General features: G+C 45.9%; 1 protein-coding gene across 5 annotated transcripts in view; it reads left to right on the top strand.

Moving 5' to 3' along the window:
- Nucleotides 1-13,470, top strand: part of KLHL5 (kelch like family member 5) — a 145,120-nt gene that overhangs the window by 86,573 nt on the left and 45,077 nt on the right. For all 5 annotated transcript variants that reach the window (XM_050947615.1, XM_050947612.1, XM_050947614.1 and 2 more), the window contains one exon: nucleotides 415-611. In XM_050947615.1, coding sequence (XP_050803572.1) covers nucleotides 415-611 — 197 coding nt within the window. The remainder of the gene's footprint in view (nucleotides 1-414; nucleotides 612-13,470) is intronic.

The raw sequence follows: 13,470 nt of genomic DNA, 5'->3' as shown, positions 1-13,470 counted from the left end.
TAGAGCAACTCAGTGGGATGTAGTCTCTCTAGTTAATTGACAAATGTCAAAATATTTCAGATGCATCCTGTTTGATGAAAGGAGAATATTTTTTCATAATTCCTTTGCACTCTATTATGCAAGCTACTACTTTTTAATTTTTGGGTTGTCTTGTAAGAATGTTATTGTCTTAGTCCGATGTTCTGTAGTATGTTCTGAAAATAATTCTGTGTTGTTTATGATTTTTTTGGGGGGTTGATGAAAGATAAAAGCAGAGGAACCAGAACTACCGTTTCAGTCACATTTTCTCTCTCTCACTTACTTAGTCTGTCAAAAAAACCTTTTTTGTGTGTTTGTGTGTTCAGAAAAATCTCTTGTTGGAATTAGTCAATATTCTTTCATAAATAATGAGCGCCCTTCTTTTAATATTGTTAGGTCGCCTTGAATTAAAAGAAGATAATATTGAGTGCCTGTTATCTACAGCTTGCCTTCTCCAGCTCTCCCAGGTTGTGGAAGCGTGCTGTAAGTTCTTAATGAAACAGCTTCACCCATCCAACTGCCTTGGAATCCGCTCTTTCGCTGATGCACAGGGTTGCACTGACTTGCACAAAGTGGCTCACAATTTCACCATGGTATGTCCTTATTTGTAGCATCATCCATTCATTGATTTTTCTGTAGCAAGGAAAATATAGAATATCTGCCTTCATGAGGTAAATGTTGCTATCCCGCCCTCACCCCCTAAGAGCCATTGTTATTATCAGAGCTATTTATATACTGTAACATTAAGTACTGCTTTCTATCTTGGTAGTGTTCCATTTAGTCAGAAAAAATGTAATGGGTAAAATCTTCAAAAATGCCTGTGACTATTTAGAGAAACAGTGTGGGTGAGGTAGTAACTTCTATTGGCCCAGCTTCTGTTTGTGAAAGAGACAAGCTTTTGAGCTTACACAGAGCCCGTGTTCTGGTATGGGAAATGTACTCAATCACCTTCTATATAGCAACATAGGAACAAGGAACATACGTTTTTAGGTAGAATCATGAGTAGCCACGTGCAGAAGTATAACCAGCAATTAAGTGAGGGTTTGAGGATTTATTTGGAGCAAGTCTGATTCTCTGACATTGTTCAATTTCATTCCCTCACCAATATCTTTTGTTAATTTTTCTCCTTACCTCCCTCAAAGGTATCATTTTATGGTAACTCTATCAGAGAAGGGTAAGAGCCTAAGGGTACGTCTATACTACCCACTGGATTGGTGGGTAGTAATCGATCTATCGGGGATCGATGTATCGCATCTCATTTAGACGCGATAAATCAATCCGTGAATTGACGCCCGTACTCCACCTCGGCAGGAGGAGTAAGCAGCATCGACGGGGGAGCAGCGGCAGTAGACTCGCCACCGTGAGGGTGGCCAGGTAAGTCGAACTAAGATGCTTCGACTTCAGCTACACATAGCATAGCTGAAGTTGCGTATCTTAAATCGATTCCCCAGTGTAGACCAGCCCTAAGCGCACGTCCAGACTAACCCGCGGCATCGGCGGGTTAAAATCGATTGCTCGGGGATCGATATATCGCGTCTAGTCTGGACGCGATGTATCGATCCCCGAGCGCGCTTACATCGATTCCGGAACTCCATCAACCCGAACGGAGTTCCGGAATCGACACGGAGAGCCACGGACATCGATGCCGCGCCGTCCAGACGGGTGAGTACCTCGATTTTAGAAATTCGACTTCAGCTACGTTATTCCCGTAGCTGAAGTTGCGTATCTAAAATCGATTTTAATACCTAGTCTGGACGTGGCCTGAGAGGCATATCTGTCTGTGGCCAGTTAGCACTGCTGCTCTTTGCTCATGGGAGTTCCTAGAGTTACGTGAGGTACTTCTCTCCTCCTCCCATGACATGGCCTCTGCTGGTCTAGGCTCTTGGGAACTGAACTCAGGCATCTGGATACCACATCAGTGAACTTAGTATTAAAGCCTTTTATTCCCTGTGTGGTATCCCCATGTCATCTGAAATGTGTAATTTGTGTTTCTTAATTGGAATTGGGATAATTGAATCAGAAATCCATCGATTCTCCTTTTACCTTTTGAATTTTTGCTGAATGGAACCCGTTGTTTGGTTGTTTTATTTTTTATTGTTTTTCCTCTGACTTAATGTCCAAGCTTACTATTGTTTGCAGTGTTGTTGTTGTATCCATGTTGGTCCCAGGATAGTAGAGACAAGCTTTTGAGGTACACACAGAGACCTGAAGAAGAACTCTGTGTATCTCAAAAGCTTGTCTCTTTCACCAACAGAAGTGGTTTACCTCACCCACCTTGTCGCTTCAAGTTTACTATGAGAGATTAGAATCAAATACCCCGGCATTCTTGTTGTGTGTGATTCAGTTCCCTCTCAGGTGGGTAGATCGTTAATGCATTTAACAATGCATACATACATACTGATGTTTATTAAAACATGTGAATGAATAATGTGCAAATCACAGTATATAATAAGAAAAGATTTCATTATTGGGCAAGTATGGATTGAAGACAAAGCATCAATAAAACAATCAGATGAGACTGGAAGAACAGAATAAAACAGATATGTATAATTAGGAGAAATAGTATTCTTAATTGTGAGAGACTGAGAAATCATTGTATGTTATGATGAAAAAAAATCACACTAAAATAGATTCCTTATTTCTTCCTTGCCCGAACAGTTTTTTTCTAAATAAATAATTGTCCTTGTTGTGCTACTGTCTAGTCACGTTCCTCTAACATTTACTAGTGGAATGCTAGAATCAGAAGGTTAACAAAATATTATTTGATGCATTTTAAAATATTACCCTTTAGAAGGTGTACTTCCAGCTGGTATTATTTTGACAGCAACTGTTGGTTGTCGTCTCGCTTCTCAAAAGTTAACTTATTACTGACTCCACATCTTTCCTTTAGTAAGAAGTTGTTCAATTCACAGGAAAATAGTTGCGTATCTTTTAGGCCATTGTTTACTTCAGTGGCACAATTACTGATTCTAAAGCTTTGCCATGAATCAAATTTAAATTAGCTGGATTTTTAAAAGCCATTTTCAAACTAATTAGTTGTGCTAGATGGATTCTTCCCAAGGCCTTTTTAATGTTGTTTAGTTCCAGTGGAGACATGAAATTGAATTTTAGTAATAATGTGTAATACTGAAGCAGTTCCTTTGGTTTGAAACTAATGTTGCTATGGAAACTGAATAGAAATGTATAGTCCAATTGAATCATCAATTCAAATAAATCCCAAAATAGTTTCATTTGTTTAAAAGCAATTTGAAAGAATAAAAATGTTTAACACTAATGAATACTAGTCACTTGATGCTCATTCCATTAAAAATATTAAAGTATCAGGGTTAAAAATATCTATAGTTCTGTAAATTCTGCTGTTTGTTAAAATTTATAAATTATTCATATGCTACAAATGATCATGAGTTACACTGAAATAACCCTGACTGGAGAAATTTCTATTGGTTTTGCCACACTGTTTTGCCTTTCTTAAAGGCACTTGAAATTTGAGGGAAATTAATAGTATAAAATATTTTGTATTTTAATTTCAATATATTCATTTTCTTTCTTTTGTCGCTGCTTTTTCTTTTCTAGTCTGATGGAAAGAGCAGTTCACCATGCAGACAATTTCATTGCAGTTAAAACAACTACTCAGTTTTAATGCTGTCATATTGAAAAGCTATGTGTGAAACAATGAATATTTTGATAAGCACCTAATTTAAACTATTGCTGTACTTTGAGACCAGCAGTTCACATGAAATGGGCATTTTCTCAAAATAGAAGATCCATCAGTGAATAATCTCAGTGGGTCCAGCTCCACTAATGGACTTTCTCTATCTGAACAACATCCATTAGTGTCACTTGAAAACGTTGGCAAGGTTTCAGTCAGTGCAGTGTATTTGAAGTATAAATATAAATAGGATTGATTTGAATGTTGGACCACTTCAGATTAAAAGTATGTATGTTGCTATTTTGCTAAAAGAACATGAGTGTTTCATTACTTTATTATTAACTATGTTGTCACTCAATTTATAGGCTGTTTACTCATTGTGACAAAGAATAAGAAAACTCTTTAAGGTTATTGTCAAACTAGATCAGTTTTTTGGACTTCAAAATTTGACAGTGCCTGAAAAATCCTCAGGACATAGTAAGTGAAACAGTCTAAAGTGACTAGTAGTGGACATAATAGCATATAAACAGGCATTATGGACTTGATTCTGATAATGTAGGCATGTAAAAATGCAATTACCAGGATTGTGTGTGCAAATACACCTAATTAATCTTTTATACATAGAGTTATCTTATTATGTAAATATAATTTATAAAAAGTAATGGGCCACATGACTACAAATTTAAAAATGTTGCTAGAGTAGCCAAAAGGTTAATTTAAGTATCTCTGTATCAGGGCATAAAATACAGAATTTTTGCACTTTTGATTGTTTTTTCCAAAGCAGCATCTAACGTAGTGTTTTACTTCCAACATCTTCCTGTTATATCAGGTGTGGGGACATCCTACATTTCCAACAAGGGTGACTGCTGTGATTTCTTTAGTTTATCCAGGAGATCAGAATCACATAATCTCCATTAACTTGATATTTCAAGTAACATCGAGGTGCTATGCCATCGTGTCCTAAAATAAGCACAGTATACTTCCTCTATTTTGAGGACAGGAAGGGAACTAAAATATAATTGATGCAAATTTGTAAGAGTTGATGAATTTTATTAATTATTCTAAGATCAACATTTTTTTAACTTAAGAAAATCGCTTATTGTGTGGTGATTGCTTTATAGTAACAATGCTTAGTACTTATATAGTGTCCTCATCTGTAGATCCTGAAGTGCTTTATAAAAGATAGTGAGTGTAATTGCACCTTAATTTCCCATCTGTAAAATGGTGATAGAAAAGTTAAGGCAAGGGTCTTATAGCTACTGAATGGCAAAGCTAGGAAGAGACTCCACACTTCCAGTCTTGTAACCTGTCCAGTGACTTATGTAGCCTCTAATTATCCTCGATCCATCAAGGAAAAAAATAAATGTTTATTCTTTTCTAGCTCATTTGAGAACAGTTGATAGCGTGCAGTAGTTATTCGATGAAATATTTAGCTTTTTTTCCCTTTCAAAAAATGTGAACCAAAGGAAAATGAGTATTTTCAGAGAAGAGGAAAATAGCTTCTTCTTAGAGTGCTTGCTCATATCCATTCCAGTTAGGTGTGCGCGTGGTGCGTGCACGCTCATCGGAAGATTTTTACCCTAGCAACTCCGGTGGGTCGGCAGGTCACCCCCTGGAGTGGCGCTGTCATGGAGCTTGATATATACCCCTGCCGACCCGACCGCTCCTCAGTTCCTTCTTACCACCCGTGTTGGTCATTGGAACAGTGGAGGGCGGCTTAGCTGTCCTCCACTTCCCTAGCTTCTCTTTGTTCATTGATCTCTTGTTGTATATAGTTGACCTAGTCCATAGTATAATTAGTTTTATAGTTGTTGTACATAGTTTAGCGGGGTTTGGGCTTTAACCCTTCCCCGCACCCAGTGCCCGGGCCCATGCCCGGTTCACCAGGGTTTAAACCATGCTTGGCTTGTAAAAAGCCAATGCCCACGAGCGATCCCCATGACTCTTGCCTAAAGTGTCTCGGAGAATCGCACATCTTCAACAAGTGCCGCATTTGCAAGGCCTTTAAGCCGCGGACTAAAAAGGAGAGGGTCTTTCGCTTAAAGACTCTCCTTATGGAGGCGGCCCTTAACCCTCCATCCTTGGCACTGAGTGCTGATGGCGGTCCTCCGGCACCGGACCGCACCGGCTCCGCCAAGACACCTCGGCAACGGCCTTATCTGGTGCAGGGACCTGACCGAAGGCCCTCAGCTTCCTCCACATCTTCGGCACAGACTCGTTCGGATTGCCCGGCACCTACCCCTGCTGCGGCACCGACGACCGTGGTACCGTCGACTCCGGTCCTGAGAGGGCCATCGAGTCCGGTCCAGGAAAGCTCCCCGGTGAGACCCGTGGTCGAGCTGACGGTTCCCTCCACACCGGAGACATTCTCCTTGGCCAGGGACCTTATTGCAATGACTGAATCTGCCCTGCCTCAACCCCCGGCACCGCCGGTGCGGGTTCTGCATTCCAGAGGCAAGCCTGCCGCTATGAGGCCTCCTTCGCTGGAGTCAACGAGCCGGCACCGGTCTCGATCCAGGTCCCGGCACCGCTCAAGGTCTCGTGGACGGTCCCGATCTCGACGCCGCTCGCAGTCCCGGCACCGCTCACCCAGGCGGCACCAGTCGTACTCGTGGCACAGATCCACCTCTCGTCCCGGCCGGTACTCTCGATACTGCTCCGGCTCTAGGCACCGCTTCTGGCACCGAGACTCTCGCAGCCGGTCCCACCTCAGATGCTCGAGATCCAGGTTGACTTCCTGGCACCGCGCTGGTTGCAGGTCCTGGTCTCGGTCTCAGCACCGATACGATTCCCGGTACCGATCCCCGGCACCGAGGAGATCTCCAACGATGGGAGCGAGGGACTCATACCAGCCTCATTCGGCTCCTCCATGGCCGTCGCGACAGCCGTCCGTTTCTTCTCAGGCGGATAGTGCATACGCCCCAGACGTGCCTGCTGCCTTGTTCAACGAGCCCCAGCCTCAAGATCATGGATCGCAGCAGTGGGAATTCTGGACGCCTTGGGCATACCATCAGGCCCAAGGCCCTCTCCCAGGTCCACCACGCTCGACAGCCTCAGAACACATGGTACTGGAGGCCATGATTACGCATCCCCCTCCTCCTCCTATGGAGGAAGGGTTGACCCAGCCTCAGGATTCCGAGCTCCCCAGGGAGACGGACATGATCCACCAGGCGGAGCCCTCATCAGACCCGCTCGTTCCAGGTCTCTCCTCTTCATCCTCCCCAGACGAGGCTGTAGCTGGAACCTCATCGACCAGCCCTTCTCCAGTTGACCTCAGGGCCCACCAGGACCTCCTCAGGCATGTTGCACAGAACGTGAACTTGCAGGCCGAGGAGGTCCCGGAGGTCCAAGACCCAGTGGTGGACATATTGTCATCAGATGCCCACACTAGAGTGGCCCTCCCATTTATTTAGACCATACAAGCCAATGCCACTACGATCTGGCAGTCTCCGGCCTCTGTTCCGCCCACTGCGCGAGGAGTAGAGCGCAAATACATGGTGCCCTCAAATGGTTATGAATATCTGTGTGTACATCCTCCTCTTGCTCCCTCGTCGTCCAGTCAGTTAACGAGAGGGAGCGTCATGGCCAGCAGGCCCCAGCCCCTAAATCAAAGGACGCAAGGTGCATGGACTTGCTTGGGCGAAAAGTTTACTCTGCGGGGGCCCTCCAGCTCCGCATGTCCAATCAGCAAGCCCTTCTTAGCCGCTATAGCTACAACACCTGGGCAGCAGCGGACAAATTTAAGGAGCTGCTTCCGCAGGACGCACGACAGGAGTTCTCGGCGATCCTCGATGAGGGGAAAAAGGTCACAAGAACTTCCCTCCAGGCTTCCCTGGACGCCGCAGACTCAGCCGCCAGGACTCTGGCCTCTGGCGTGATGATGCGCCGTATCTCGTGGCTGCAGGTCTCTGGCCTCCCCCCGTAGCTCCAGCACACTATTCAGGACCTTCCATTTGAGGGTCAAGGGCTGTTTTCGGACTAAACTGACCCTAGGCTGCAGAGCCTAAAAGACAACAGGATCATTATGCGCTCGTTAGGGATGCACACACCAGTAACTCAGCGCAGGCCCTTCTGACCCCAACAGCACCGCCCTTACCCTCAACGCTGGCAGAGACAAGACTTCGCCAGACGGCAAGGCAGAAACGGCTGCCGAAGGCAATCAGGCAACCAAGGGGGCCAGAACCAAAGCTCCTCCAAGCCTTCCTCCGGGCCAAAACTTTCCTTTTGAAGGTGTGCCCGAGGGCGTTGTACCAGTTTCTTTAAAGGATCCGTCCCCGCCCTTTTCCAACTGTCTTTCCTTTTTCCTCCCTGCGTGGTCTCAGCTAACATCAGATTGTAGGGTCCTACGCACATTGGAACTTGGATACCACCTCCAGTTTATTTCAAACCCCCCCTTCTACACCTCCTCCCTCGTCCCTCTTCAGGGACCCCTCTCACGAGCAACTCCTTCTACAGGAGGTGCAAACGCTCCTCTCCAAAGGAGCCATAGAGGAGGTACCGGAGCACGAGTGGGGCAAGGGGTTTTATTCCCGCTACTTCCTAATCCCCAAGGCAAAGGGAGGTCTCAGACCAATCCTCGATCTGCAGGAACTCAACAGATACATGGTAAAGTTGAAGTTCCGTATGGTATCCCTGGGGACCGTTATCCCATCCCTGGATCCTGGAGACTGGTATGCTGCCCTCGACATGCAAGATGCCTACTTCCACATAGCCATCTTCCCACCTCACAGGAGGTTCCTCCGGTTCGTGGTCAACCGGCAACATTTCCAGTTCGCGGTCCTCCCGTACGGCCTCTCTACAGCCCCAAGAGTATTCACCCAGTGTCTGGCTGTAGTCGCCGCCCACCTTCGCCACAGTTGGATACACGTGTTTCCGTATCTAGATGACTGGCTTATCCGCGGGACCTCCGAGACGCAAGTCCTCAGTCACGTCTGCATTGTCAAGAACCTTTTCCTACATCTAGGTCTAATGATCAATGTGGAAAAATAGACTCTAATCCCCACTCAGAGGATAGAGTTTATTGGGGCCACCCTGGACTCGACTCTTGCCAAAGCCTGCCTACCACTGTCATGGTTCCAGGCTATGATGGCCATCATCCGGAGGCTGCAGGCGGCACCGTTAACTTCAGTATGCACTTGCCTCACTCTTTTGGGTCACATGGCAGCCTTCACATTCGTAACGAGCTACGCAAGACTGCGCCTACGGCCCCTTCAGTCCTGGCTCAACTCGCAATACCGTCCGGCCAGGGATCCTATGGATATGGTCGTCACCATTCCCTCAACCGTCCTAGACTCCTTCCAGTGGTGGCTGGATCCCTCCATGGTGCGTACGGGGTTCCCGTTCCATCCGCCCCAGCCCTCGGCGTCCCTGACAACAGACGCATCATCCCTCGGTTGGGGGGCTCACTTTGGGCACCTACGCACCCAAGGCTGTTGGTCATCTCACGAGCTGGACCGCCACATCAACGTCCGGGAGCTGAGAGCGGTCCGCCTCGCTTGTCAGACGTTCCGTCAACACTTACAGGGCCGTTGTATGTCAATATTCACCGACAACGCAACGGCCATGCACTATATAAACAAGCAGGGCGGCACGAGATCTTCGCCCCTGTGTCAAGAGACCTTACGACTATGGGACTTCTGCACAGCCCATTCTATACACCTCATCGCGTCCTTTCTCCCGGGGGTTTGGAACATGCTGGCGGATCGCCTCAGCAGATCCTTCCTTTCCCACGAATGGTCCCTTCGCCCGGACGTTGCTCTTTCACTCTTCCGGAAGTGGGGGTTTCCCCGGATAGACCTCTTTGCATCTCACAGGAACAGGAAATGCCAGACGTTCTGCTCCTTTCAAGGCCTCTCACCGGGTTCAGTGGCAGACGCCTTCCTTGTGTGGACGACGCGCCTGCTCTACGCCTTTCTACCATTTCCTCTCGTCAACAAGGTCCTACTAAAAGTACGCAGGGACAAAGCCCGCTTGATCATGATAGCTCCAGCCTGGCCTTGACAGCACTGGTACACCATATTGCTAGACCTATCCATAGCCGACCCTGTTCCCCTGCCTCTTCACCTGGACCTGATCACCCAGGACCACGGCAAGCTCCGTCACCTGGACCTTCAGTCGCTTCACCTCACAGCATGGCTCCTGCGTGGCTGACCCAGTCAGAGCTGCATTGCTCCACCCCAGTGCAACAGGTGCTCCTGGGTAGCAGGAAGCCTTCCACAAGAGCGACATATTTGGCCAAGTGGAAGCGTTTCGCGTGCTGGTGCGTGGAGCAGAACTTCCTTCCCACCGAGGTCTCCATATCCAACATCTTGGATTACCTCTGGTCCCTCAAACAACAGGGCCTGGCGGTATCATCTCTGAGGGTCCATTTGGCGGCCAGCTATACCTTCCACCCAGGGGAGGATGGCCGCTCGGTGTTTTCTCATCCGATGGTGTCTAGGTTCCTTAAGGGCCTAGAGCGCCTTTACCCCCAAGTACGCCGCCCTGCCCCTACATGGGACCTTAACCTGGTTCTTGCCAGATTCATGTCCCCTCCTTTCCAACCGTTAGCAACTTTCTCCCTTCTCTATCTCTCCTGGAAAACCGCTTTCCTGGTGGCCATTACGTCCGCGAGACAGGTCTCGGAACTTTGGGCCCTCACGGTGGATGCCCTGTATACTGTGTTCCACAGGGACAAGGTGCAGTTGCGACTGCATCAGGCCTTTCTCCCCAAAGTGGTATCGGCCTTCTATGTTAACCAGGAGATCTTCCTCCCTGTCTTCTTCCCAAAACTGCATTCGTCTCGCAGGGAGCAGCTACACTCCCTAGACGTCCGTAGAGTGCTCACTTTTTATATCGAGTGAACTAAGCCATTCCGCAGGACCTCCCAACTCTTTGTCGCGGTGGCTGAGCATATCAAGGAGCTACCTGTCTCCTCGCAGCGGATTTCCTCCTGGGTAATGTCGTGCATCCGCGCCTGTTATGACTTGGCTCATGTCCCCTCGGGCCACGTGACTGCGCACGCCACCAGGGCTCAGGCCTCATCGGCTGCTTTCCTCGCTCAAGTGCCCATTAATGAAATCTGTCATGCAGCAACCTGGTCGTTGGTCCACACCTTTGCCTCCCACTATGCCCTGGTTCAGCAGTCTAGGGATGACGCAGCCTTCGGCTCCGCCGTGTTGCACTCTGCGACATCTCACTCCAACCCCACTGCCTAGGTAAGGCTTGGGAATCACCTAACTGGAATGGATATGAGCAAGCACTCGAAGAAGAAAAGACGGTTACTCACCTTTGTAACTGTTGTTCTTCGAGATGTGTTGCTCATATCCATTCCAAATCCGCCCTCCTTCCCCACTGTCGGAGTAGCCAGCAAGAAGGAACTGAGGAGTGGTCTGGTTGGCAGGGGCATATATCCAGCGCCATGACGGTGCCACTCCAGGGGGCGACCTGCTGACCCACCAGAGTTGCTAGGGTAAAAATCTTCCGACGAGCGTGCACGCGCAGCGCGCACACCTAACTGGAATGGATATGAGCAGCACATCTCGAAGAACAACAGTTACAAAGGTGAGTAACTGTCTTTTCTACTTTTTTCAGGGCTTGAAAAATCCAGTTGCCTATGGTGAATAGGAAATTTTCCCAGGCAGGTGCCATCAACTTCTGCAGCTTCCAAGCTTTAATTTTTGTGTTAATTTTTGGTTTAAGTTGCTAGCCTTTTAAGTTGCAAGGAAAACCTTCTGAATATGAAGTGATTATAAACCAGTGCTGTCCAAGTGTGCAAGAAGAGAGCTCCAGAATCTCTGCTGCAGCTTCTGCTCATAGCTTTTTCAAGCTTTAAAGCAGAGTGAAAAGTGAACAGTCATGTCAGTTTTTATTGCTGGTCTTCAGAAGCACATGAACTGTGCAAAAATATTACAAGAATTGGATCAAGTTCAGCTTGCTGCTGTTTGAGTAATTCATGAGCAACAGCAGAGATCCATACTATTTATGAGGAGAAGAACTCAGAAATAGAGGCTTGGAGAGAGATGGAGAAGCAGACTCAGCGCATATATAGCAACCAGAAATGTGTGCCGTAGCTGTGCCACTGTAGTGTAGACATACCCTTAGTGTAACATAAGGGACAACAGATGGATACAGACAAACAGGAGAGTATAAGGAAACAATGAGACAATATTGGTCAACATGTTAGACAGTGATCTCCACTTGCCAGCATCCCAATTGTTGTCAAGTTTTTTGTAGGCATCATGGCAGAGAGGAGGGTTTTGAACATGGATAATGAGGCAGCTTTATGGACATTTATGGGGAGCACCTCTCAAATGTGAGAGGCAATGAGGGAGAAAGCATGAAGGTGCTTGTTTAAAAATGTAACTAGATATTTGTAGACAGTCATGTGCCTTGTCCTCTTTTATATCTTTTAGTCGCAATAATACATATTCAACTTGTTCAGTCTTTCCTTAGGGTCAATCCATCCAGCCTTTGCAGGTTATGTTCCTCTTCTCTGAGCTCCCTTATTTTGTCAATATCTTTCTGGTAATGAGATGCACAGAATTGAATGCAATACTCGGTGTATTTCCAGAGCCATATTTAAAACAAAAGTCATCTCCCTCCTCTGTGATGATATGCTGAGTGCTTATGCAGTCCAAAACTGTAATGAACATTGTTATTGCCATTTTGTATTGCAAATTCATATCTGATTTGCAATGCCATTTTCAACAGTATTTCTCTCTACTGCTGCTGGATTTTTCTCTGTTATTAAATCTGTGTTTTGAGTTACTGAATTATTTTTCCTCTGAGATATTAACTTGCATTTTTCCAAGATGACAGTCTTTCCAATATAGGATTTTCTGTGAATTTCACTAACATGGAGTTTACTCCTTTTAGATCATTAATTATGATAATTATTATTATTATTATATTAAATAGGGTTGGTCTTAACACTGGTCCCTGCACAGTCCCCTTATCGAATGCACCCACTCCGTGGATATTTTGGCTTTTTTTTTTTTATTACCTTTAAAAAAACAAAAAGTGTTTCAGCCAGTTTTCACTCTACACGTGTTTTGGATATCCAAACCGATTTCAATTAATTTAAGAGTAAGATTACTTTAGAGATTAAATCAAATGTTTTTCTAAAATTAATCTACATTATGTCTGCTAATTTTGGACTTGATCATTAAGTTACTACAATCTCTGAGTAAAGGGAAACATATAGATGTGCTGTTCCAGGAGCGGACCATATTGGGTACATCTACACTTCAATAAAAAACCTGTGGCATCGAGTCTCAGAGCCCGTGTCAGCTGGCTTGGGCTGTGCAACTATAAAATTGCAGTGTAGACATTTGAGCTTGCCTTGGCTCCACCCCGAGCCCAAGCACAAAACATCTACGCTGCAATTTTAAAGCCCCCAGACGAAGCCCTGCAAGTTCAAGTCAGCTGACCTGGGTAAGCCACAGCTGTGCCACGGGTCTTCCACTGCAGTGTAGGTGTATTATTTTGAATCAGAGACTCTTTCCACCTTATGCTGCCTTCTTGTTCCCTTGCAAAGGAGCATGGAGAAACTGTGGTCTTGCCCTTTTCAGTACTATTAAAAAAGCATTCAAGTTTGGCAAAATGTATTTGTTATAAGCTTCTTATTGCTCTTCTAGTTTTTTGTGGATTTTTTGCCACTTGCAATTGAGTTTAATAAAGCTTCCACAAAATCTTCTAAAAATCCTGGTATTTTTAAATAATGTGCACTTATGGTTGGAAACATTTTATATTTTGTTTCTTCCTACCATGGAATGAGGACAGGCTACTAGAAATGACAGAAGGGCAGATGTGGAGAATTGAAA

This window comes from Gopherus flavomarginatus, chromosome 3 (genome assembly GCF_025201925.1).
Source record: "Gopherus flavomarginatus isolate rGopFla2 chromosome 3, rGopFla2.mat.asm, whole genome shotgun sequence".
NCBI classification, from domain to species: Eukaryota; Metazoa; Chordata; order Testudines; family Testudinidae; genus Gopherus; species Gopherus flavomarginatus.
This window is presented reverse-complemented; position numbering and strand designations above follow the sequence as displayed.